Source organism: Drosophila arizonae, chromosome 4 (genome assembly GCF_054131065.1).
Source record: "Drosophila arizonae isolate 15081-1271.41 chromosome 4, UAZ_ARI_1.0, whole genome shotgun sequence".
In the NCBI taxonomy this organism is placed as follows: Eukaryota; Metazoa; Arthropoda; class Insecta; order Diptera; family Drosophilidae; genus Drosophila; species Drosophila arizonae.
Window position 1 is genome coordinate 366,542 of NC_142924.1, and position 25,821 is coordinate 392,362.

A 25,821-nucleotide genomic window follows, 5' to 3' on the forward strand; every position below is an offset into this window, starting at 1 on the left:
TGAGGCATGAGCACCATTTTGAACGCCAACGTCGCGCGTTTTCTTATTACAATTTATTTTTCTGTTTTGTGTTTTTATAGTCGTGCCTTAAATGGATAAAACTGCAAGAAACCATAGCGACGGCAGTCAAAGAGATAATAATTCATTAGGCATATTAACTTTGGATAATCTGAGAGGTAAATGTTTAAAGGACCTGGCGTCTTATCTGTATGCATGATTTCCAAATCCTTTATCTTACGTACCCATTTATAATTAGTTTTTGGAGACATGTCAAGTTTAAGCAAAACCGGCAGTGCAAATACAAGCAGGGAATCATTAAATGTTCACGAGCGACTCAAGGTATGGTCAGTAATATAAATAATAATCAATTAATACACGCCTTGATTTGCTATAGGCGGGAAGGCTTAAGGCCTTGGAAACTTTGGGAAAGCCACGACCACGCTCTAGTTATGCATTTGAAGAGCACGATAATAACGAAGGAAACAAGTTTAAACGTGAGAAGAGGCGCTTATTAATATAACACAAATAACATCAACATAATTTTGTAGCCGGTAATCGTGTGAGTATTGCGTCCAGCCGCCAAAGCAACAACACGAACATTTCCGATCTAATCACTGAGGAAACTATCGACCTAAATTCGAGTGGCTCCGTTCTGATGACGACGCCTGCACCTACTGGCACAAATATCTTCTTTGAGCCTGGCGAGATAACAGGACGTTCGACATTATGCAAAAGCGGTAAAAATGACTCAAAGCCTGGCAGTCAAATCTCTGTGGCTGATATACTAAGATCCTCTTTTGTGGAGAAAGCGCGTGTACAATTCGCAAAGCAGCTGGAGAAAGTGCCAGTTTCTGAAAGTACAAACCATAGCACTTTGAGTGATTCGTTTAGTTGCTCTCGCAGTTTGCCACGCACTGCAGATATGAGCAATTCGAGCCTTAATGGTGGTTCGGGTATATCCTTTGGCTCTGCGGGTGGTCAAGGATATGATGAAAGCTTTGCTCCAGCAGAAATGATGCAGTCACAGCTAGTGATGGGCGAAATATCATGGGCTCAGGAATTTGCCGTTGTACCAACGGCCACCCTCAGCAAGCAAGCATTGGAAAAGATTGCAGCTCCGACCAAGCCGTCGGAAATTGATAACTTAGTGTCCAAGTAAGTTGAATGATGTATTGATAAAGATTATTTACGAAAAAATTTTGTATTTTGCAGCTCTATAATTGCCGGAGATCCTAATTTCTCGCTAGGCAATTATTTTCAATTGCGCTCAGAAAATTTGTCATTTATCGTGGGTCGCTCTAGCCGAGGTGGGGATCCCCAAGTTGAGCAAAATATAACAGTAAGTAGCGCTGGTGTGAAAACGCCACAAGTGGAAAATAAAACTTACACGAAGATCGAAAGCAACGCCAAGCTCGAACGCAATATTATGAACAAAATGCAACAGGATACTTTTAATAAGGCCGTGCAGGCGGAAACAAAGAAAAAGCCTAGTAGCTCGGAGTTATTTAGCTTGTCCGCAATTGATGCCGCTTTACGTAAGTTTGAGAGAAACAGTGTTTTGTCTTACCTAACGAAAAACCTATTTTACAGGCAATCTGGACGTGAATTCAGATACATCTGTAGGTGAGGTTGTAAACAGGCTGCGTACACGTGGCTATGACTACGAACTTGATGATGAGGATAAAGAAAATACACTGTGCACATCGAGATCCCGATCAAAGTTTTCAGACACTATGAGCTTTACAGATTCGCTATTGAATTCAAGTGACTTTCAGCAGTTGCAAAAGAGCTTGGCATCAACAACGGATCGACAGCCATTAAGTCCGCTGGCGGACTATATGCCAAGCCAACCTAGTATAATAATTACAGCTAGTGAGGATCATGATGCAGACATAGATGAATGGCCATCGACACCAGTGAAGTCGCCGGGACGTCGTGTGCGCCACACAAAATCACCGAATAAACAACGAGGTGTGAGCCCAACAAGCAGCGATGGTGTTAAACCATTGCCCACCTCAGATGAAGATGGGGATATAGACGAGGATAAGACACCGGTCAACAAAACACGTAATAATACTCTGCCTGTTGTACGCATTCAAAATTCATTCTGCTCCACACGTGTTGATGGCTGCGATGTTGTGCCATCTTCATCCGAATGTGACTTTGGCATCTCTCCGAATCTGGCTTACAGTGTTTCTGTTTCTAATTTGCAACACGTTTCGCCGTTGACGTCGCCACGCAGCTGCTTGTCCTCACCTCTACTGGACAGCACAACAAGCTCTGAACGTCGTCTTTTAACCGGTACTAGCTTAGCACGCAGAGTTAATACCTCTCCGGCACCCAGTGAGGCGAGCTCCACAAGTGGATTTAATGCAATGCGAAAAGTGGGCGGCGGTACACAGCTGAATGTAGCACCACGCAGTATGTCGCGTTGTTCCAACTCAAGCGAGTTCAGTCATCGCGATGGCAAATTGCTGCCCTTGAAGGTGACCCACACAAGCCTCTGTTGGGGCAGCACGAAGCTACGTACAGATGTGCGCAAATCAATGCAAATTAAGAATACAAGTGACAAACGGCTGGTGGTTCGCCTGTGCATACAAGGACCTGGCTTTCAGTTGGTCAGCGGTGATAGCAATGCCATCACATTACAATCCATGGAATGCCGCAGCATTGGCATTAACTTTTGTCCGACGGTCAGCGGTGCAGCCATTGGAGCACTCAAGTTCTATGCTCCGTTCGGTGCCAACAATTGTCAGCAGCCAGGCTTGGAAATACCTCTTTTTGGTTATGGAGGTAACGCCGCGATTACTATACAAGGATTACTAAAAGGACCTGTTGGCGCCAGCTTTCTAACCATTGGCAATGTATGCGAGCTGTCTTCGGGTCCCCTGATGGCTAGCTTTAAGTTCTACAACAAGGGACCGCTACCAGCCTTTGCAGGCATCGCAATCGATTCGACGATGTTCTTAAAACCACGTCTGAATGCCGCCTTTGAGGTTCGTCCTAGCAAAGTTATACTTCCTCCTCACAGCGAGACTGTGGTGCAGGTTGTATTCCGACCAAATCGGGACGACATTAAGAACATTCTCAAGAAGACGTCGCAAGTGCTCACGTTGGCTAATATGCGTGTTTTTTGTGGTGATGAACCTAATCGACAGCGTATGCGAGCCTTGGTGCAGCGCATGACGGCCGAACAGCGTGAGCAATTAACCTCATCCATGCTGGACAACATCTTGTGCAACTTTCCAAGTGAACAGCCTATACGTAGCATAGCCATGCTAAATGAGCCTCCAGAATTTATACTTGACTTGGTTACTGTGGTTCGCATTATAGATGTGGCAATAACTTTAAATCGTGATTTCGATGAATCGGCTGAAACATCACATCTTTGTTTGCCGGATGCCGAGGAGACCATTCTATTTCGCACTGTTTGTGCAGCCAATTCTCCAACGCCCAGCCACATGCTGGATCCCGTTGATGAATTACACGAGGTGGATACGACTTCAGCCATGGAACCGCAATCGCTGGAGCGCAACTGGTCTGTGCAACCTGCTACCATAGAGATTGACTTGTCCAACAGCGGCGGCTTGGACGGAACTAAGCTATTCATCAAAAACAACTTCAGCTCTCGGCAATATATTGAATTGAATTGCAATGTTCCAGACATTCTGCACATTTCTCCAAGTGAATGTTATGTAGCTCCAGATGGTGGCCATGTGGAAGTTCTTGTACGACCATTGCGCACACCGAGCCGGGAAATACTTAACAAACAAATGCAAGTCGTTGTCGAAGTATCGATGGAGAGTGAACGTATTAATGTGCCCGTTACTTTTAAAATCTAAATTTATATCAATTGTTTTTAGTGCAGTTCTCAGTTAGCGCCTTGGTATGACATACATATGTTAATTTTAGTTTTGAGATATATTGTATTTTCCTGTCATTTAAATGGACCAACTCGTTCATTATAAATAAAGAATATAATATTGTAGCAAGAATTACATATGACGGACTATCAAACGGCTCGCAGAAACGAATTTCTATACGAATAAGGTTCGCGTTAATATTTAATTTATATTTATATACTTAATTAAATTTTATTAAATTTATATTTATATTTGATGCATTTGTGTATAAATACATTATATTGTTTAAATATGTTTGTCATTCATTATTTATTATTTATTATCGCGTTCAAGTTTTAATAAGAGAAGCAAAACAGCTGATGCTATTTCGATATATTTGGTATGTTTGTCATATTTTAAGCTGGTTACACTAATCTCATTAACAAAAGCCTATTTAGTTGGAGTGATTCAGTTTTAAATATAATAAAAATATTTAATTTAGATTTCTAATACTATTCATATTACTTATTGCCATAAGCTGACATGCCTTCCTATGAATTGGCGTTGGTTCTGCGGCAACTTCCACGGGTCTGTATGCAAATAAATAGGTGCACCGGTTATGTAAAGTAAATAATGTGCGTTTTCTTTTAGCCGGAGTTGATCTCAGTCATCAAGCGAACAGCTGAAGCAATCTTCGATAAGGGCGGTATTATTCGAAAATTCGAAAATCTTGGCACACGTCCACTACCCCACAAAGTGAGCGAGCATGGCGTTGTGCACCGAGAAGCAACCCACTTTACGATTACGTTCGATTCGGCGCCCACAAAGTTGTCAGACTTAAAAGAAGAATTTGGAAGAGATATTGATATCATACGCAGAAACATCTTCAAGGTGGAGGAGCCCGAGGAACACAAGTGCACATTGCATGAAGAAATGCTGCCACCCTCTTATCGCAAGGATGTTCAGGAGATAATTGACATAGCAAAAAGAAAACAGAAACCCAAATACAACTATAACTCAGGATTAGATTATTATCCCTTCCAAAAGTAGAATCTAAAATCTTCAAATAAAAGCCGTGTATACATGATGAATCGGTATAAACCTTTATGTACCTTTCGATGTTTACAATTCTATACATTAGGGACATGATGAAATATTTAGTTTATCAACTAAGTTCACAGTGTCCGTTTTTATTGGTTTTATGGTACACAATTATCGTTATCTGAAATTGATAAACAGGCATAATCAAATCAGCTATAACTTGTAGACTCCACGAATTTATGAATAGTCACAGTTCAATATTTGATCGTTGAGGCAGACACGGACGTTTTCCAACAATTAACATGGCACCTCAAATTCGCCCCATTTCTGCCGAGCTACAAGCAGTGGCTAAGGAGCGCCTCAACGAGGATCCTGATCGCATTGAAGCAGATCTGGAGGCACTGAAGACTTGGATAGAGCAGCAGCCACATTTGAATCCACGTACAGACGATCAGTTCCTAGTCGCTTTTCTAAGGGGCTGCAAGTACAGCTTAGAGAAGACTAAATCTAAATTGGATAAGTACTACACGTTGCGAACTAAATATCCTGAATTATTTTGTGTAACCGATGTCGACGATCCGATTTTACGAGAAATTCAGCAATTGGGGTGAGCCGTCTGAAATTTTTCACGAAGGTCATTTGATATACTATAATCTATTGTTTATAGACCCATAGTCTACCTACCCAATACATTCAACGGAGCACGGGTAGGTATATTTAGACTAGGCGTTGCACCAGCTGAAAAATATAAGATAACAGACGTAATGCATGTCGGACAAGTAATGCAAGAAATAGCACTTATGGAAGATGACGAAGCAATAATTAATGGAATAGTATTTATCATGGACATGAATGGAGCAACTGCATCGCACCTATTCCAAATGACTCCTGGTCTTGCAAAGAAGATGACTGTGTTTAATGAGGAGGCTTTACCCATGCGACCCAAAGCTCAGCATTTTGTGAATACGATTGCTGGTTTTGAAACCATCTTCAACATGGTTAAGCCCATGATGTCCAAAAAACAACAGGAACGACTCTTCATACATAGCAAGATAGATTCATTATTGGAGCATGTGCCTCTAAAATATCTACCCAAGGAATATGGTGGCGAAAATGGTTCCATACAAGAGAGCATAGTAGAATGGCAGAAGAAATTTGATCAATACAGAGATTACTTTAAGGAAAATACTAAATTTGGCACCGATGAAAAACTGCGTCCTGGCAATCCAATTGATTTTGATACCTTGTACGGTACGGAAGGCTCATTTAGAAAACTAAATGTTGATTGATAGCGAATTTGATCTTAATTTTTTAATTTGTCACTATAAAAAAATAATTTTAGAAGTTTTGTATAGCAATAAAAGAGATAAACTTTACATCTTTTTATGCGCATTCTCACAATTGGCGCATTTTGATATAAAATTTGCATATAAAATAAAAATCCAGTGTATCGATATATATATGTATATCTATATATATCGAATGATGATGTGAGAAAACTAGCACCTCTAGCCCATGTGACTTTGACGTATGGAAAAAGCAACGTTTACGTTTTTCTGTACACAGCATAAATAATAACAGTAGAAAGCGTACAGCATACTTTTCGGCACTTATATTATGTCCCGCTCAAATCTTATTCTCCTAATAATTCGATTTTTAGAACCATTTCTGGTTTTTAGGTAACAGTGAATACAATGTCGAGTCAATTTACATCAAAATTATATTTTAAAATGTCTACACCGTTAAAATTTTAATGTTGCTGCGTGCGCAATGTTAATAACATTGTAATGTTAATGTTAAAGTCGCTAATCTGTAAATTAACATTCCTGTGTGTCACGACGTATGTGACTTAGACGTATGGAAAAAGTGTATCACATAACTCTGTCGTAGTTGTATATTTTAATTAATTGAAACGAAAATTTTTCTAAATTAGTTTCGTACAACTGGCTAAAAACAGTTGTGGATGCCAGCAGATACGTGGGAATTAACGAATTAATCAACACACATTGTGTTAAATCGATATATATATATATGTGTACATATGTGTGCGTAACGAGTATACAATAATTGTGAGCACGCGTTTTGTAGAGTATTTTGCGTTGCAAAGATGCATTCGCTTAATTGGACATCGCGTCTAATATCTCGAGCGTTACGTAGCAGCTTCTCAACGCTACTTGATTCCGCGTCGGGTGCCACAACCAAAGGTGCTGCAAAGACAACGCCAAATCGATCTCGGCCTCGATTCGTTTCAGTGGTTTGTGGCTTCGCCAAGGACAATCTGCGACACAAATATAAGCCTGGCAAATATGGCGAGGACTCCTGGTTTAAGGCATCCACAGAGTCGGCCGATGTCATGGGCGTGGCCGATGGTGTTGGCGGTTGGCGAAGCTATGGTATTGATCCGGGGGAGTTCTCCTCATTTCTCATGCGTACATGTGAACGGCTGGTGCGCTGCACCCACTTTAATCCGCAGCGTCCTGTCAACCTACTTGCCTACAGCTACTGCGAGTTAATGGAGCAAAAGAAACCGATATTGGGCAGCAGTACAGCATGTGTGCTAATCCTAAATCGAGAGACGAGCACGGTGCATACAGCGAATATCGGAGACAGTGGTTTTATGGTGGTGCGAGAAGGCGAGATTGTGCATAAGTCAGAGGAGCAGCAGCACTACTTTAATACGCCCTTCCAGCTATCCCTGCCCCCTCCTGGTCATGGGCCCAATGTTCTCAGCGACAGCCCCGAATCAGCGGACACAATGAGCTTTCCCGTGCAAGAAGGTGATGTCATATTGATTGCCACTGACGGTGTCTTTGACAATGTACCCGAGGAACTGATGCTTCAAGTACTGCGCGACGTTGAGGGTGAACGCGACCCGGTCAAGCTGCAAATGACGGCGAATACCTTGGCACTGATGGCTCGCACGCTCTCCCAAAATAGCGATTTCCTTTCGCCCTTCGCCATCAGCGCTCGTCGCAACAATATTCAAGCGCGCGGCGGGAAGCCAGACGATATAACCGTGGTGCTCGCCACAGTGGCAATGTGAAGCAACTCATTGTCATTGTTGTCCTAATCCCTAGTTCTTAAATGTGTAATTAATTGTAGCGTGTACTCGTTTAGTTTTTAGGAGTCAGTTTGTTCCGGTAGTTATATCCAGATATATGTTTAAGCTGCATGTTGAGATTGTGAGGCCAGACACTCAAATGTTAGTTACCCAGCCCATACAGACTCACATATACACACATACTGAGTAATCGACGCATCCTGGTGAAGCGACCCCAAAACAAAAACAAATAATACGAAGTCCAAAGCGCGTAAGAAATGCCTTGAACTATATATATTATTAAATATATATACATTATGTATAAGTAGAAACGCTTTTAAAACGAAAAAGAAAAAGATTATCAGCCGAAATGATCGTTGTCGTCAATGGCAGCGAGTTACGAGAGAGTTCTAATCAATAATAAAATGCGACATACATTACATGCATACTAAGAAACAAAATTAATTACGTACGTGCATTCATACATATATACCCCCACACCCCCAATCAATCAAAAGTTGTGGGATGCTATGCAAATATTTGAACTGAGGATTTATCCAGGCAAACTGTCTTACGGACGAACTGTTAGTCAAATGTACTCACTGATATTGCGATTTAATAAAACATATTCATTGAAATAAAAATAAATAGTCTTTTATTATCTATAAATAATTGCGCTACTTTCGCAAGCGGTGAAAAGGTCGTTTAATATTTGTAAAAGCCCATTTGGATATGCTTTGCATCTGCCATTTTAGCTTGTATGCATATATTTGGAGCTAGTGTGAGCAGACGCACCCCACTACAATCGCTAGACGAGTCGGTTGATTATACTGCGCAGTCCCGTACAGCGCCGATAACATGACTGATACGCACATCCCTAACTTTTTGCGACAGCTGTTGCGCCCAATGCAACGTTAGCCAACACTAAACAACGAATAGCATCACAACAAAAGCCAAAAAGCAATGAAGAAGCATTACGAACAGTCTATTTCAGTGCAAATGGAGCCGTAAAATATAAAATTAACATAAAAATGAAACTTTACAAGTTGAACACTCACACAAGGGGGTGCAATAAGTCGTACGGTAAGTGGGGCGGGATAAAAAATGGCAATAAAAGCATTCAATGTACATTTGTGCAGAATCGGACCTGGTGTTGAATCCACAGGATCATCCAACAGCTAAAGTTGGGGATGTTGTGGAAATATATGCACCCGACGATGAAAACGGCACGCACTTGCTGCTGCAGATAACTGAGCTGAATGAACAGAGCAAAACGGGTCGCAATGTGATAAGCATAGAATCAGGCATAGCGACAGCATTTAAAATGCGTTCCTATTCCAATGTCGTAATGCGTATTGTGAATCCCGCGGACGTTGCCCTCGACTCAATTGAAATTACATTTAAGGAACAGTATATGGGCCGCTCGGAAATGTGGCGACTAAAAACCTATCTGGTGAGTACCGTCTGTCACTAAATAGAAATCCTAAATGAATACAATCATTTATCTCTTGATTGCAGACAAATACCTGTGTGTATGCGAATAAAAAGATTGACTACAATGATATGCAGATACGCTGCCAAGTTTATGAGATGTGGTCGCAGGGCGAGCGAGTGGCCAGTGGCGTTATTACAGAAGACACCAAGATTGTTTTTCGCAGCAGCACCTCGATGGTTTACCTATTTCTGCAAATGTCATCGGAAATGTGGGACTTTGATATACATGGAGATTTGTACTTTGAAAAAGCTGTTAATGGCTTCCTCACCGAGCTCTTTCAGAAGTGGAAGAAACTGAGCTGCAACCATGAGGTCACCATTGTGCTTTTCTCTCGCACTTTCTACGCGGCCAAATCCTTAGATGAGTTTCCTGCGCACATGCGTGATTGCTTGCAACAAGACTATAAAGGACGTTACTATGAAGATTTCTATCGGGTGGCCATACAAAACGAGCGAAATGATGATTGGTGCACGGTGCTGGCGCAGTTGCGCAAGCTTTTCACCTCCTACCAAGAGACTGTGCTGCGCTATCATGAGCGTCAGAATATGGTTATACCACAAGCGACCAACTCAACCGCCACACAGGGCAATTTCCTAGAAGTGCTTAATATTTCACTTAATACTTTTGAGAAGCATTATCTGGATCGCACTTTTGATCGAACGGGTCAACTGTCTGTTGTGATAACACCCGGTGTTGGCGTCTTCTCCGTGGACCGAGAACTTACTAACATTACCAAGCAGCGCATCATTGATAATGGCGTTGGCAGCGATCTCGTTTGTGTCGGCGAGCAGCCGCTGCACGCTGTGCCGTTGCTCAAGTTCCATAACAAGGATACATCCATAACATCGGCTGATGACTACTCACTGCCCCATTGGATTAACTTAAGCTTCTACTCGACTAACAAAAAGATAGCATATTCAAGTTTTATACCACGCATCAAGCTGCCCATTTTATCGGCTGTTGATGAAGGCGATGTGGAGGAAAATGAGCGCAATTTTCTTAGCTGCAATCAGTCGGAGTACATTTACAACTCGCTTTTTGATTATGATGCATACGATGAGCAAATTTTTCAGCCGCTGCCAGCGCAGAGCACATGGTCAGATTTACAGTAATTTATGTAGTTTCTTGACACATAACTCCTTGTTTCTTTGCAGCTCACTGCAGCGAGTTGTGCGTGCCAAGAAGACATCGGTGCCCAGCTTTGAGACATACGCGTATCGCAACAATGACTGGGAGAATTTAACGCCCACTAAGATACCCAGCTTACGGCGGAAAATGTCCGACCCGGATATACATCATGGCACTTCAGGCATGCTGGCCACGTTGACAGATACCGCTAACAATTTGTCCGAATCTTTGGCCTCAGAAAAGAATTCAAGGCGGGCGATTGTGAGCATTGCTCCAATTGTACGCCCTGGTCGTGCATTAATTAATCCCTTCGATCCGTCCCATGTGACCATAAAGTTAACTTCTAATAGACGGCGCTGGACGCATATATTTCCCAAGGGACCGACGGGCGTGCTTATACAGCAGCATCATTATCAAGCGGTGCCTGCCAAAGCCTTGCCTGCTGTCAACTGCAATCGTCAGCTGCAGCACTGCAATAGCAACAGTAATAATAGCCATAATAATAATAATAATAACGAGCAGGAGTTTAGCTCAGCTGCAACAGAGCATTTTGATGAGCTGTCCAGTCACTCACTGTTGAGCCAGACCAAGTCATTTAGCTCGCAGAGTGAGGAGAAATCTGACTGTAAGTAGACTTTAGGATACATATACATATTAGTCATGTTCATTGTTCTGTGCAGTTTTCAAGCGTCGCAATACTTCGCTGTTGAATGCCGCACACGCTGCCAATGTGCCCAACCTGACGGCCACCCAGGCCAAATCATTTTTATGGGGCGCCACAGGGGAGCAGGAATGGACGCCAGCAATTACAACAGGTATGTTTGTTTAACTTATTTATTTTGGCTTCTAATTCAACTGTCATGTGGGATTTACTGAAAGATTTTATCGCGCGGGTGGGTAAGCATGTCCTACTGCATTCACTTGCAGTTCGATTTGTGCAACATGTTGATAATGTTGCTGCTGGTGCAGCTGACTACTAATGGCACTCAACTGGGTCTGTTCTTGGATCGCGTTGGGCGCGCCAATCAGCTGCAATGCCTCTGCCTCGTGCATAGCTCGTATGGAACACAGCCAGAATTTTTGAATACACTGCAACTTGATCTGCACTTGGAAAATAACTATTTTAATGCGCTGCCCCAAATCATCTCAACGGAGCTTTCGAACTGGAAATTCAACAGTCTGATAGATCATCAAACGGTGTTTGTGATCCTTGCCGCAAATACAACAGATCCGATTATTGATATGCATGCGGAGCGTGCGCGTGATCGTCGTTTTTGCAAGACTTTATTTCTGCTGCGCAAGGATGAGGGAGCAAGAGCTTTAAGAACGTTGTTTGAATACCTATGGCTTAAAGGCTTTCGCTCTGCGTTGGTTATGGTGGGCAGGCAACGTCTCTACTACATGGATCCCTACCCCACTCTACGTGTGCTACAAGTGAGCTTGACAGAGGACGAGCGCACAATCTTTCCATCAGCTGAACGTTCCGATTTTATGGGATACGTACTGCGCGTACCTGTTCAGGTAGATGTTCCAGCGACCTTTTGGTATGCACGCAATGATACTGCATCACGTGAGCTACAGTTAGATGGCGCTGGTGGTACCTTGATACGTGAATTGATGCAACATCTGAACGTGTGCCTGGAGATCTATCCTCTGATCATCAACGGTTCTAATAATATAAACATGTCCACTCTTGTTTACCTCGTGGCAGAGCATCACATCGAACTCAGTCCGCATCAGTTTACGACACTGCATCGATCCATGAAGGTGGACTACTCTTATCCGTATTCCGTGGTACCACGCTGCTTCATGCTGCCACTCAATGCACCCTTTCCACGCAGCCTCTACGTGATAAAGCCCTTTCAGCCGATTGTATGGCTGAGTCTTCTTCTGTTGGTGCCCTTGAAGGTTCTGCTGGGATATTTGGTACGACGTTGTGCTTGGTATTCCAACTTGAATTTGTGGTCGCTGCTTGGTGTGCCTGGCTGCCTAAAGGGTAGCAATGCGTCCATTTACTGGCCATTCCGGCTGCTCATCTGCGTCACCTTGGTCTTCAGTGCCTTCATCATTGTGCAGCTTTATGTGACCAAGTTGACGTCAATCTTGACTGTCTTACTTACTGCGCATCCACGGATTACGTTCTCGGAATTCTTGCAGCTGCCCTATCCCATTGTGGTGCTGCCCAGTGATGTGGACTCAATTATCGCATCTTTTGGCAATAATTCGAAGCTGTGGCACAATTTTTATTATATGAATGAAATTGATTTTTATAACACACGCGTGGAGATGAGCGATGGCTTTATTTATCCTATTAGTACGCTTCGCTGGAAATTCTTGAGCCTGCAGCAAAGATACTTAAAGCAAAAGCGGTTCTGGCTCTCCCAGTTCTGCTATGGCACCTTCCCTAGTCAGTTTCAGCTTCGAATCGGATCTCATTTCATGGAGCCACTGCATCACTTCGAGCTCCACGTTCAGGAGGCTGGCTTGCAAGACAAATGGCGCACCCTCTACTATACCCGTGCCAAGCAGTTGGGTTATGTGCGCGACTTTGCCAGCATTGAGCATTATGAGCGTTTTCAGAATGTTCGTCCATTGTCACTCATTATGATTTCGTCGATCTTTTATCTATATCTATTTGGGATATTCGCTAGTATAGTCGCCTTTGTCTTCGAATTTTTTATGTAAATGTAGAAAAACTACTACTAACTGCATTTTTATTTCGATTTAAGGCATTTAGTGTAATTCTCAACTAATTAACTTATGTATTTTGGATATATCTTTCATTTCTTAACACATTTGATACCGACGAAAAAAAAAAAAAAAATATATATATATATATATATATATATATATATATATATATATATATATATATATATATATATATATATATGTATATTTGTATATGTATTTGATGGCCTATTCACAAATCCTGCTAATCCACCAACATATACAAAATAATATACTCAACGGCAAACGACGAATATTCAAATAAATAAACCAAACCCAATTGGAAAAAATTAAACATAATCTTAATTATCGACATTCACCATAACACCGAACCTATCGACATCGACAAATCATGGACCAATCTTAACGGTTCTGTAGAAAATGGCATTGCTCTACATTTTGGGAATGCAACGGGCAAACACATGAAAGCAATTGTCGAAAGCGAACATAAAAATTATGGAACATCACGGCTTGAGGCTACGAGCGAGACTGTCGGAAAAGGAAAAATCATCATAGGTTTGGCAATATAAAAAATAATCACAATTTTGTACAAAGCAATGCATCCACAAACATATACACCCACACACACACATATATACATACACACATACCTTGTACACAGTAGTTTCCCCTACACATGCAGAATTGTATTTAACTTTGTATAATTGTGTAGAGTTTGCATATAATCGTGACTGTAGCGCTACGTAGTTACACATTATATATTTATGTATGTATGTAGCATTTATGTGTTCGTTCGTAGTCATAGAGAAAATTATTTGAGAAACAAAAACTAGATATAACGAAACATATCGAAGTCGATATTTGAGTATTCCAAATACCAATAAATGTAAAAATATATATTTTGTATAGTAAAATGATTTCTTATATATTAACATAAAATGAAAATGATCGATCAATTTAGTTGTTAACTCGTAAGAATAGTCAGTCATTATATAAATATATAGAATTTTATTTTAAACTATAATTAATATCATAAAAGTTTTTTACGTTATGCACAGCTAACACATTAGTGTTTGTCTCATTAACACATTATTTACTAAGAACTCGATCGTAAAATAAATTCATACAACTTTTAGGCATAATATACGTTAATTGGAACATCTTATATCTAATGTAGCTAGAACCGTGAACATTTAAAGACTTTCGCCTGTACAGGTATGTGTGTAGTTCAAGCGCAAATTAGAAAATTTGGTAACCGCAATTCACCGTAACCGTAGTTAGTTAAGCTGTAGCGTGTCTTTAGTAAACACCCTATATTACCGACATTTTGCCTACCACCCAACCATCCTATGCACATCTATTCACACAATTTGAACAAGGTGCTGGACTACAATACTTCACTGGAATACTATATTTCAGCCTGACGCATGTGGCATGAGCTGCACAAGCTTCTCTTTCTTTCTTTTTATTATTTGTAGTGAATGCATGCTTTTCAGCCACGCCCACTGATCATTGCACGCACGCACTCACCCGCCTTTTTATTATTGTTGACCAAAAATCCTAAAAACTCGAAATTAATCTTAAAAAACATCTGAAGCTGGTTTTAATTTTCGTATACTTGGAGCAACTGGTCATTTAAATATATAGAGCTTACGCGATTTGAAAATTGTGAAACTTATAATTATCTATTTATATATTGTATCTCGTATCGGCGTTGGCTTTTTCTATTTACGTACCTTGAACACATTTGCTCAACTGCACGCTGCGGCGTTTTCTGCTTGGTTTTGGCTTGTATTGCTTTTTTGATCACTTTTGCCGCTTTCAGGGGTCGACTGGAAATCTCTATCCATACCCGCCTGTCTTCCCATAACCACGGATTACTTTCCCGATAAGCGGTCGTTGCACAATGACTATGTCATTTCGGATTATACCTTGCTGCCGGATGATGTGAATCTGGATTATGCCAAGAGTCGTGCAGTCTATCGCAAACCTTTGTCCACGGAGGAGGTGTGTAAGGAGATTGTTTCACAACGTTTGGCCCAGGGCTTTCAGCTGATTGTCGTCGAGGAAAAACAGCCCAGCTCCAACAGCTGCTGCTCGACGAATGGGAGCTGTGCCCCCTTAGCTAATAATCTGGGCACATCGGCAGTGTTACCCGTGAAGCCGCCCTGCGAACCGAACAAGGAATACCTATTATCCATAGGACGCATATTTCACAAGATCTCGCTGAGTGGTTCAGTTATTACAGTGACTGGCTATAAACCCAGGTGTGATTTGCAATAGTTTGTATATTTTCAATTTTTAATTTTTCCTCTCAATAGGCATCCATATCCGCCAATTAATGTCGATTATCGCTATCGATTCCATGCACCACAGCATGAGACCTATGAAATCTCTGGCGTTAATTTTACGACTGAGAAACTGGAGAACTTTAGCTGGAATCACATGGATTTATACATATGTACGCGTGGCGATGTTGATTATCCACTAATGGAGGTGAGCATGCTGAGAATTAGCCATCATTTATTTCCTTTCCTTGCTTTTGCAGAGTCTCAAATACTGGCGGTTTCGCATGTATCTGCTGCCAAAGGACACCGTGGTCAATAAGATCGTCAACTGCGGCAGCCAGCGTTGCGACATCTTTACGGATGCTGTTGTGGACAATACCCGTGACCAAATCGAGGACTTTGTACGACTTATCGAGAATGTCAGCAAGTTAAGACGACAAATCTGTCGCAAAGCGCGCGTAAGCTGGCTACGATATTATCTATTTAATCTGCAATTGATCTAGTTTGTTATTGATTTACATTTGGCGGCTATAGTTATCGATCGTTTATCGATTTCTAGTTCCAGTTCCAACCCGTTGCAGCTGTAACAGCGTCAGTGTGTTATACGTGCTGTGTTTTCCCACTTACTTTCGTTTATGTTAATTGCGAATGTAACTGTAAATGTAGTGCTTATCGCTTAACCAATGTCCAATTGCAGGATAGCCCCACGACCAACAGCTTTACTAAGCGGCGACACAGTACGAGCATTATTTCCAGGCCTCTCAACCAGGTTATCTATCCACTTTACCAATCTAACTGAATATTGTACATACATGCATATATATTTAATTGTGATTTGTTTTCTTTTTTCGCGCTGCGCACATTCTGTTTGTTCTTTTAATTTGCGTACGCTTTGATTTTCATCGTTTTTCTTGAAAACGATGCCCATATCATATTTCTAATTTTCTTTAACTTGTCTTCCGTCTCGCCTGTGCCCCGCCCCTTCAATGCCAACCTCTCTGTCTGTGTATCCTGCGCAACTACAACACTCTCGTCGTCGCAGGGGCTCACGAACTCGCCGTTTCGTGAGCGCGTCGGCAGCAATCGTTTGCCAGAGAAGAGACCCAGGTTTTTATATCGTATCCAAAAAAAATTAAACACATTCACATACACACACGCACATACTTTTACACTTACACTTTGATTTGCATCTGTATACATATGTAGTACTGCGCTTGCGGAACCAAGCTTAATTGTAATTGCCCTGTTGCACCGTTGTCCCATTGTCATTTGCCTCCCCTGCCTATAAACAATTTGGTGATTGACTTTTGTAGTTATTCTATGTTGTTATGCACTTAGCTTGTAGAATATTTTATATCTATACTTATTACTTAGTTTAATACCTTATTTGTTTTATTTTTCTTATTACTATTTAATTTGGTATTTGGCTTTCAGCAGCATGATACACCCACACCTAGAATCACAGAAAAGAATCATAATCTATTAAATTCACCACTGCAAAGGTTTGTGCCAATATCGTGATAGCCTTACCCAATGACATCCTGTTCCCAATATACAATACTAAATTTCCCACACTATTTTGATTTGCTACGAGTGGAATAGAGAGAAACGGAAACATACACATGCATCATTTATTTTAATTCAAGAGACCCAGAAGCGGTGTGGTGAATGTTAAGTGAAAGCGTGAGAGCAGAGAGTGAGGAAAAGAGCTTAGTACTGCTCAATCGTGAACATTTGACGTTGCGATACACGCACTAACACACGCCCATTCACGAATTCACCACACCCTTTAATGGGGAAAAATCCATTGAATGCAGTTGTGATTCGCACATTCACATTCACACACACGCAAAATCGCTGTATATCCTTCCACAACCAATCCACGACAAAAGTCGATTTGGCAGTTTTACCGATTCTAAATCTTCCTTCGTAGCATCAATGTGCGCCCTAAAGTGGAACCGGGTCGGATTTCCCGCAATCTTCCCGGGACAGATGCAGCCGCTGCAGCTTCAAATGGAACTGGGCCACGTGACGATCAGGATGATGGGTAAGCAGTCTATTGGAAAGAGATAATATTGTGACACTAACTACTTTGTATGTCAGTTTTCCAGTGGATATAAAGTTTAGCCCGAATGCTACGCTGGCGGAGATGTTCGAGGCCATGAAGCATCCGGTAAATGGCGTTGGCTTCTTTACCCAAACCCAATCGTTGCCCTCCTGCACTTTCATTTCATACGATGCGCTGATGTGGCTAAGGGCGCGTATAACAAATGGTCGACATCCTTTAGATATTCTGGAGGCCATGCGCACGTGAGTGGAAAGCTTTAAACCGTTGCTCACTTTGATCAAAATGCGTTTTGCAGAGAGCGCATGATTTGCCACGCCTCTGGTGATTGGAATCAGCCCATTGTGCCAGGTTTTGTCTTTTACTATGTGGTGCAGCAGGATAAGAATGCTAAAGGTGATTTCATCAGAAAAACTGAAACTCCTATTGTATTATATGCGTTGTTTTGTCAGATTATGCCCCGCCTCTTAACGACTATAGCGCCTTTGTTAATGAGTGGCTGGAGATTGAACTGCAGGGCTGCAACTTTTTGTGGTACGATGAACCTTCACCTTCCAATGTTCCCAATTTTTTGCGCGATACACCAGCTCCTCAATCCTGGACGGCATATTGCAAGAGCAGTGAGTAAATATTCTATTCAATTCAGATTTTTATTTTATTCCATTTGTTTGCTTTCAGAGCGCGTTTGTCGTAAATCGCATTTGGAGATTGATGTGAACCAGAAGAGCGATCGAATGGAATGGGGTCATGTGAAGCATCACACTGTGATGCAGCCAGGTTTCGCGTTTGAACTGGTTGTGGAGTGGGTGACCTCATCGGGACCCATTGTTTCCGATTTGGTATAGCATATACAAATATATGTCATTTTCATGAATCAAATCATATTATTTTATTTTCACAATGTCAGATTGCCGGATGGATGCGCAAAGCAATTCAATGTGGCTATCAACTGGTCCCTGTACCCGCTGATCCTATGGCTGAGCCTTTTACAGAAAAATCAGACCCATTGCGTGGTCCCATTTTCATTCCCTTGTGCGTCAACTTTTTGCCAGAAGGCAAATGTCTCTTTGATGGTACGCGTGCATTGCTCCAACTCTTTGATTGGTAAATATTTAGCAAATAATTCCAATCTTGCAGAATTTCCTGAGGACAGCCGCTCGGATCGCATGCTCTTTCTGCAGGAGGCTATACTGGCTAGATTTGGATTTCTGCCCTGCGTTTTGGAGGAGAAATTTAACCAGAAGAAGGACGTAAGTAGCTGAATATACAATATCATATCATAAATTATCATTTCTTTTTCCACTTTGCAGCTACCAAAGGAATATCAGTATGTGCATTGCACTGGCAACATGTTCGCTCTAATACGGTATTGATAACACACTCCATATAGATATTATGACCAATTATTTCTTACGTTTGTTCCAGATGCGCCAGCAACAAGTTCCAGGTGGAGTCACCGAGTCGCCAGGAGGCGAATGTCACGCGTTGTGTCTATGGACATACAAATAATACGAACGTGCCCAAAAAGGTGGGCTTTCTTTGGTCCTGGAACCATATGATACCCAACAAAAAATGGAAAGCCTTGACCATTAACAATTCAGCGGATGGAGAGCTGTTTCAACTGAAAATGCTGAGGGATTTCCGTGAGTTTTGCTCGAATGCTGAACAACGTTTGGCCAATTTCTGGTCGCAATCGCAGGAGCTTAAACGCAAATCCCTTAAATTTGAACACAACAATAACAACCCTGATGAACCACAAATTATATAAAGCAAGTATTCCAGAGGAAGCAAAATTAAAAAATTCCCATATTAAAAACAAAAAAAACGAGAAAATTTGCGAATTAGTTAGTTGGTCTGCTAGGATATTTTCCTCAAGACCAATTTATTTACTTTAAATTTGAATTGCATTTATTGATCGTCATAAACTCAACATAACTTTTGTATGAATGTAAAAGACGTAAGTGCAGCAGAGACATGTTTTCATCGATCTCGGCAGGAGCAGGAGAAAGTCGAGTTGCTCTGTTGAAGTTGCTGCTTAACATTGCTAAACTATTTAGGAAAATGGGGTAAGGTATGGTAAAGGAGTTAGTTGTGACAGCTTTGGTCGTGTTCTGGTTTGCAGTTGAAGTTGTTTGCTAAATGCTTTGGTATGCGTTACGCACGGTTCGGCCACGCCTAAAGATCGCGCAGATAATTGGTCAGCAATTCGCGATCGCGGTTTAGCCATGCGGCATTCAGACGTATGGTCTCTACAGCCTGCGAGACTGTGCGTTCACAACCAGGTATCTGGTTGGTCCTGAAGTAATCCTCCACTTCCCGTGCCTTCTCCTCGCTGGCAAAGTTCTCGATCAAATATTTGATGAGACGTGTTAGAAGAAATCCGCCCTACAAGCAGACCAAAGTAGTTTTAGAGAGTCAATGACCAGTGCTATAGAGGTTACTTTATTACCTGATATTGCTCCAGCAGCTGCTTGCTGTTTTCCTTGAAGAACTCCCAGGCCAAGTCGCGACCCTTGGGATTGAGGGCCACAGCGACAATAACAAATACCGAATCCTGGGCACGCACTTCCCCCTACAAGGAATGGCAAGCATTGGTATTATATATACGCATGTACATATATACATTACAGAGAAATGCAGATCACTTACCGACATAGCAAAATCGATGACACGTCGCAGCAGGTTTACATCGCCAATGCAACCGAGAGCGCGTGAAATGCGATCCTGTTCCTCGTGCAGGTCGGTGGAACGGTACAATTGCAGCATCTCCTCAAAGATCGCAGTGTCCCCATCTTGCAGCACGGCCTTGTAGCAAGTGCTACGCAAATCGGCAGGCAGTATCTTGGTGCCGTTGACATGGCTACGAAAACGTTTACGTGCTGTCTCCGAAATCACCGGGCTGCGGAAGGAGACAAGACGAGTGAGTACCAGGCTACGCAGAAGCGTATCCAAATGATTCTCATTTTCACGTCGTTCCCAACCCAAACGCGCGGCCACCGGTTCGTAAAGGCTGCGTCCAAAGATGTTAAAGTCATCCATAAGATCCGTGTGAGAGATCAGAATGTGCAGATTGGTGAGCGAATTGGTAATGGCTGTCCAGACGGTATAGTTGGTCTCGTTTCGATAGCTCCCCACCAATCGGAGCACATCGACGGTGCTGGCCTTGCCAGCCTGCACCATGGCAAACATATCATCAATCAGACCGAGTCTGTCAAGCGGGGGCAGCTGCATGCTCTCCACAGCGGGCATTAGTTTTTCTAGCATATCCTTGGAGTAACGAGTGCGATAGTAGCCAACTGTGCCTGGATTGATTTTGATCCAGTCATCTGCACTCACATTATCCAGCACAATTTCCATGGATTCCTTTTCAAGAAGGAAAGTCTTGGCAATCTGATTGGGATTACGCGATGTGGACACCGAAATGGGTATCACCCACAAGTTATTTTTAGCTGGCTGCGAGCCATCCGCTGTGAATTTGCTCTGAGTCAAGCGCAGCACACGCTGTGTTTCACTCTTCTGTTTGGACTCAACGGTGACAACCGGAAAGCCCTTGTACTTTATCCAGCTAGACATGACAGCGCCCACATTCTTGGAACTGGCCTCCTGCAGAGCCTCCCATAGATCCTCGGTGCAAGTGTTGCTATACTGATGCCTGGTCAAGTAAATATTCATTCCCTTGCGGAAATCATCCTCGCCAATGTAATCGTGGAGCATGCGTATGACCGAGGCGCCTTTGTTATAGCTAATCTCATCAAAGATCTCATCAATCTCTGAGGGATGACCCACTGGCACCTCAATAGGATGCGAGTTCTTTAACGAATCTAATTCCAAAGCACGGGTATACATATCCGTGACAAACTGTGTCCAAATGTCGTATTCGGGAAACAGATGATGGACGCAAAGGAACTCCACAAAGGAGGCGTATCCCTCGTTTAGCCACAAATGTGTCCACCACTCCATGGTGACCAGATTCCCTGGAATAAAGCAGAGCATTAGCAAGGATTACATGCAGACTTTGATCATTCGCTCACCAAACCACTGATGGGCAATCTCATGACCCACAGTGAGAGCAATCGATTGCTTTCGCATCAAAGACGTATTCTTCGGATCTACAAGGACGAACGTTTCGCGATAGGTGACCAGACCCCAGTTCTCCATAGCGCCCGCTGAAAAATCCGATATGGCAATCAAATCCATTTTAGGCAGCGGATATGCAATATTGAAATAGCTTTTGTAGTAGGGCAACACTCTGGTGGCCACCTCCAATGCGAACTGTCCTTGCTCCTTCTTTCCTACAGGTGTGAAGACGCGCACAAGCACTCCATCATCTGACTTAGCCTCCACAAAATCATATTCTCCCACAACAACGGCCACCAGGTAAGTGGACATAACGGGTGTGCGATCAAAACGGACGCGACGCAAACCGCTGGGCAGGATATCCTCTTTTTTCACCGGCATATTGGACAGAGCGACACGGTCCTTCGGCACTGTTAACGTTATGTCGAAGGTGGCTTTAATGGCCGGCTCATCCCAGCAGGGAAAGCAGCGACGGGCATCCGTTGCCTCGAATTGGGTGACTCCCGCATAGCGCTCCTCGCCAGAGGCCGTAAAGTATTTGCTCCTATAGAAGCCCTTCATCTTGTCATTCAACTCCCCGGTGAAGGTCATGTACAGGACGCCTGGTGTGCCCACTGGCAGCTGCTTTTGGAAATCCAGTGTAGCCGTCTCCTTCTCCTTGGAGTAGATAATTTGCTGTGCCTTAAGTTTCTCGCATTCATAGTGAAACTCTGCTCCCTCGATCGTTATGTCCAGCGCATTGAGGGTAATGCGAGTAGTTGGCTCTATGACCTGCAAAACATAATAGACATAATAATAATAACTGTAATTTTAAATACTTCGAGGAACTGCAGCGCAAAAACGAGCAACAAGTCTACGGTCGTCTGTTATATAGACACATATATAATTAAATATATATTGAGTGCTGTCATCATTTATCACACTACCAAAAGACAATAGTGGTGTACTACACTAACATATATCCGCTAAAAAATATTTATTCAAAAGACAAATACTAAGAGCAAGAGGTAAGAGCAAGAGGTTACGTATAATGACTTTTCATGTAATTCTTATCAGTTTACATATTGCATATTCGATAAATGAATAGTGAGCAATATTTGAACACTCTATTAGGCCGCAAAAGACTAAGACATATATACAAGCATTATATGGACCGACACTATATCTAAAATAAAATCTTATGACTGCTGATAAGGAGAGTAGAAACATTCAGATGGGCAATGACTCTCCAATACCCCACTCATTTTTATCAAAGAGTAGATAAATATGAATATAAATAACAATATACATATATGTATGATACGAAACCCACAGTCGAGAAGATAACATCCAAACAAATGTAGGTTCACGATATCATTTCACAATTTCAAGGTCACAAATGATGGAGCATGAAATTCGCCAAATCTCTTTAAAACAATTTAAAACGTTCAGCGATTTGTATTACTGTTCATTTTTGTTTTTGATAGGTGCCCGAATTACGCGTATTTCACTTATTGAGTGTCTATTATGTGTCCGGTTTCCGGGCCGCTTTAAACTCGTTTTGGCCAACGTTTTGTTTGTATTTCAGTTGAAACAGCAGCCACAGCTTTAATTTAAAGAAGCATTTCTGTTTATGTTTTTTTTACTATATATAGTGTACTCGATTCGTGACTTAAAATTTAAAGCATGAAACCTGCACCTGCGTCTTCCGATAAACGTAAACACAATATGTGTACCGTTATGAGATCAACAGAGGCGTCGACAATGTGAACGAACTAGAGGAGACGTTTCGCCAACTAATGCGGCGCAATGTGCTTTAAATGAATATATATGTATATGTATATATAATATATATTTATCTATCTACATATATACAAATTCATATATGTGTGTACATATGTATGTATATGTCTCCATAATAAATGGCTGTCATCGCTGTTTCCAAAGCATAACAAAGAAAAATGTTCATCGAATGTAGCCTGCATGCAAATTGTAACATAAAGAGAAAATCTCATTGGAACACACACGTAAATGCACAAACACAGTCAAGTTATAGCGCACTCGCCTATATGTGTGTATAAGGGAAAAGGTTTTTTTTTTTTGCACACGTCAGAAATAAAATTCACGAGCAAACGTTGAGTGAGAGAGCAAGAGAGACCTGCATACATATTTATGATTTGTATTCAAAGTGAAAGTGAAAGTGGCCAGAGGCTGCAAAGTGAACGAAAACAAACAGAAAAAACGTAACGTAATATAACGGTACTTACACTTATTTGCACAATTGTCTTGCCCGTAAAACTAAATGCTTTCAGATCGGGCTGTAGCATTAGCTCGTAATGCGTTGGCACCACGCATGTGGGTAGACGCTGAAATTCGCTCTCATCCGATGGGGCCATATTGTTATGACTGTCTAACTGTTCCTCTTGACGACGTTTGCAACAGCTGTGAATGCCTCGATTAGAACTTAATTGTTGTTGTTGTTGTCCTGCACGCGGATCAAGCAAATCGGCCGATGTTCGAGCGAGTATATCGCGATATCGATTACACAGATCACCCAGCAAGGGTGCGTCAGTGGTTTTCAGTGGAGCGCCCAATGAGACGTCAGAGTAGTCGCGATAGAACTGTTTCTGTACCTTCACAAACTGCTTCGATGAGGTCAAGGTGCTTAGGTGGCAACTCTCTGAACAGAGTAGATACGCAGAATACTTATCAGCGCTATTAAGGCACAGGGTATACAGGCAGAGGCGTGGGCGTAACCAGGGGGCGTTAGTAAAAGCACAAGCGCAACGGAGCAACAGAGCCAGTTTCCACGCTGCAGTTGAATATGGTTTAGTTGCGGGAGAGCGTGCGGCGGGTAGCGGATTGCACACTGAAACTAGAAGTGAACGAATACTAACACAAAGGATTATTACTAATATTATTATAGTATTTAACACATCGTGAAATGCGTTTAGCAGCGCTTTTTTATATTGTTAAGGTCGGAAACAAGCTGCAGGCTGGGGTGGGCTAGAGAGTAAGAGGGAGATGGAAGGAGAAGGAATCGAAAGGGTTTGTATATATCAGTTGGCTGTATTATTCTCACCTTCACACAAATGCTGTTCAAAATCGGAATTTGCTTTGGCTAAGTCCAAATTGAGTTTACCAAGTTCTGCAAATATGACGTTTCAAAGACCGATAATGTTAAATTTAATAGAACACTATACATATGTATATGTATATGTTATTAATTTAAGGTAGAGGACAATTTATATAGAGACTGTATGAAATACTGCAAGCAACTGCTGGCGGCTTCTGCTGGTGGCGAAAAAACAAAAAACAACAACAAGCTAACAGTGTGACCCACTTGCGCTTGGTACGTTTAGGAATTGGGCCACGCACAGCTGATGAGAGTCCTAGTTATGCAGCCCGAATTATTTTGCTTTTATCCAAAAAATTGTTCAATGAAAATTTGATTTTAATTACCGTTTCGGAATTTCCAGGCCTGCTTTGCTGTACGTATACCTCCTTTTAGCACATTTTTGTACATGGCATTTGTTTTTAAATATTAAACGTTGTATTTGCAGAGCAATGCGCGAGTCCCACTCTCCACTGATTTACGAACACTGGATCCCCACACACGCTACGACTTGCTGGACGATATATTTAAGATCACGTGGCGATAGTAATCGATATATACCATCAATAACTATTTTAGTTGGTTGCGGCCTGCTGGACGAAATATTTAAGCATGTATGGCGATAGAAATCGGTTTATAACGACAAAATATTTACCGCTATGACTATGGCTCTCTCTTGGCGCACTTTTCAATCGAAACATTTTTGAGGTTTGGGAAGGTGTCATATATATTTCTTAATAGACTGAACTAAATCAACACAATTCCCCCCTCAACAACAAATTGATAAAATCCTAATATATTGTCTTTTTACATTTCATATACAGTTGAAAATAGAGAATAGTTATTTTACATGGTTATACAATACAACACACTAAAATCGGGTGATGACCCTCTATCGATGACCTCTTTAGAGGTCCAGTACAGTTACGCTTTGCTGTGCCAATGATTTAGTTCGTCACTGTACGTATATAACAAAGTTCTTACTTGTTTTAATTTAATAAATAAAACTGTTCACAATTACACATTTTTTCAGCGATAGGGCAACACTTTGTCCGCAAAA

The 25,821-nt window shown here is 41.8% G+C and overlaps 7 protein-coding genes and 1 long non-coding RNA gene across 19 annotated transcripts; 6 read left to right on the forward strand and 2 right to left on the reverse strand.

The window, feature by feature from the left end:
• Nucleotides 1-10: 10 nt before the first annotated feature.
• Nucleotides 11-4,119, forward strand: spd-2 (centrosome assembly protein spindle defective 2). The gene is made up of 6 exons (XM_018006803.2): nucleotides 11-176; nucleotides 257-339; nucleotides 395-494; nucleotides 549-1,155; nucleotides 1,213-1,535; nucleotides 1,591-4,119. Exons 1-6 carry the CDS (start codon nucleotides 92-94, stop codon nucleotides 3,840-3,842), a joined length of 3,450 nt encoding a protein of 1,149 aa, XP_017862292.1. The 5' UTR covers nucleotides 11-91; the 3' UTR covers nucleotides 3,843-4,119.
• A 132-nt stretch (nucleotides 4,120-4,251) lies between these two features.
• mRpS6 (mitochondrial ribosomal protein S6) lies at nucleotides 4,252-4,949 on the forward strand. The gene is made up of 2 exons (XM_018008858.2): nucleotides 4,252-4,430; nucleotides 4,494-4,949. Exons 1-2 carry the CDS (start codon nucleotides 4,386-4,388, stop codon nucleotides 4,890-4,892), a joined length of 444 nt encoding a protein of 147 aa, XP_017864347.1. The 5' UTR covers nucleotides 4,252-4,385; the 3' UTR covers nucleotides 4,893-4,949.
• On the reverse strand, nucleotides 4,923-5,708 carry LOC149268935 (uncharacterized). Its single transcript, XR_016270026.1, has 2 exons — nucleotides 5,568-5,708; nucleotides 4,923-5,499 (listed from the first exon to the last, which is right to left on the reverse strand). It is a non-coding gene; the product is annotated as an uncharacterized LOC149268935 (long non-coding RNA).
• Nucleotides 5,186-6,259, forward strand: LOC108614646 (retinol-binding protein pinta). The gene is made up of 2 exons (XM_018008857.2): nucleotides 5,186-5,490; nucleotides 5,551-6,259. The coding sequence occupies exons 1-2, from the start codon at nucleotides 5,186-5,188 to the stop codon at nucleotides 6,170-6,172; spliced, it is 927 nt and encodes a 308-aa protein (XP_017864346.1). The 3' UTR covers nucleotides 6,173-6,259.
• Nucleotides 6,260-6,697: 438 nt separating this feature from the next.
• Nucleotides 6,698-8,571, forward strand: LOC108613328 (protein phosphatase PTC7 homolog). The gene has a single exon (XM_018006717.2). The coding sequence runs from the start codon at nucleotides 6,991-6,993 to the stop codon at nucleotides 7,924-7,926; it is 936 nt and encodes a 311-aa protein (XP_017862206.1). The 5' UTR covers nucleotides 6,698-6,990; the 3' UTR covers nucleotides 7,927-8,571.
• A 248-nt stretch (nucleotides 8,572-8,819) lies between these two features.
• Iml1 (GATOR complex protein Iml1) lies at nucleotides 8,820-19,423 on the forward strand. Of its 10 annotated transcripts, none has more exons than XM_089468503.1 (20): nucleotides 8,820-9,006; nucleotides 9,063-9,376; nucleotides 9,442-10,514; nucleotides 10,573-11,171; nucleotides 11,227-11,361; nucleotides 13,655-13,792; nucleotides 15,063-15,504; nucleotides 15,559-15,733; nucleotides 15,786-15,983; nucleotides 16,085-16,294; nucleotides 16,960-17,027; nucleotides 17,459-17,572; nucleotides 17,629-17,835; nucleotides 17,889-17,986; nucleotides 18,043-18,210; nucleotides 18,269-18,429; nucleotides 18,498-18,663; nucleotides 18,728-18,840; nucleotides 18,901-18,956; nucleotides 19,016-19,423. In XM_089468503.1, exons 1-20 carry the CDS (start codon nucleotides 8,955-8,957, stop codon nucleotides 19,356-19,358), a joined length of 4,830 nt encoding a protein of 1,609 aa, XP_089324629.1. In that variant the 5' UTR covers nucleotides 8,820-8,954; the 3' UTR covers nucleotides 19,359-19,423. The 10 variants fall into 10 exon arrangements, with proteins under 10 accessions (XP_089324629.1, XP_089324630.1, XP_089324631.1 ...); XM_089468504.1 differs by lacking the exon at nucleotides 16,960-17,027 and adding an exon at nucleotides 16,568-16,632 and having other exon boundaries at nucleotides 8,821-9,006; XM_089468505.1 differs by having other exon boundaries at nucleotides 8,821-9,006; nucleotides 16,963-17,027.
• Nucleotides 11,373-13,356, forward strand: Ir62a (Ionotropic receptor 62a). Its single transcript, XM_089468528.1, has one exon. It carries the CDS (start codon nucleotides 11,450-11,452, stop codon nucleotides 13,229-13,231), a length of 1,782 nt encoding a protein of 593 aa, XP_089324654.1. The 5' UTR covers nucleotides 11,373-11,449; the 3' UTR covers nucleotides 13,232-13,356.
• On the reverse strand, nucleotides 19,424-25,803 carry Psa (puromycin-sensitive aminopeptidase). 3 transcript variants are annotated; one of them, XM_018006707.2, is made up of 8 exons: nucleotides 25,417-25,803; nucleotides 25,109-25,351; nucleotides 24,729-24,794; nucleotides 23,914-24,326; nucleotides 21,622-22,438; nucleotides 20,240-21,564; nucleotides 20,040-20,162; nucleotides 19,424-19,975 (listed from the first exon to the last, which is right to left on the reverse strand). In XM_018006707.2, the coding sequence occupies exons 2-8, from the start codon at nucleotides 25,170-25,172 to the stop codon at nucleotides 19,766-19,768; spliced, it is 3,018 nt and encodes a 1,005-aa protein (XP_017862196.1). In that variant the 5' UTR covers nucleotides 25,173-25,351; nucleotides 25,417-25,803; the 3' UTR covers nucleotides 19,424-19,765. The 3 variants fall into 3 exon arrangements, with proteins under 3 accessions (XP_017862196.1, XP_017862194.1, XP_017862195.1); XM_018006705.2 differs by having other exon boundaries at nucleotides 23,914-24,521; XM_018006706.2 differs by lacking the exon at nucleotides 24,729-24,794 and having other exon boundaries at nucleotides 23,914-24,521.
• Nucleotides 25,804-25,821: the final 18 nt, after the last annotated feature.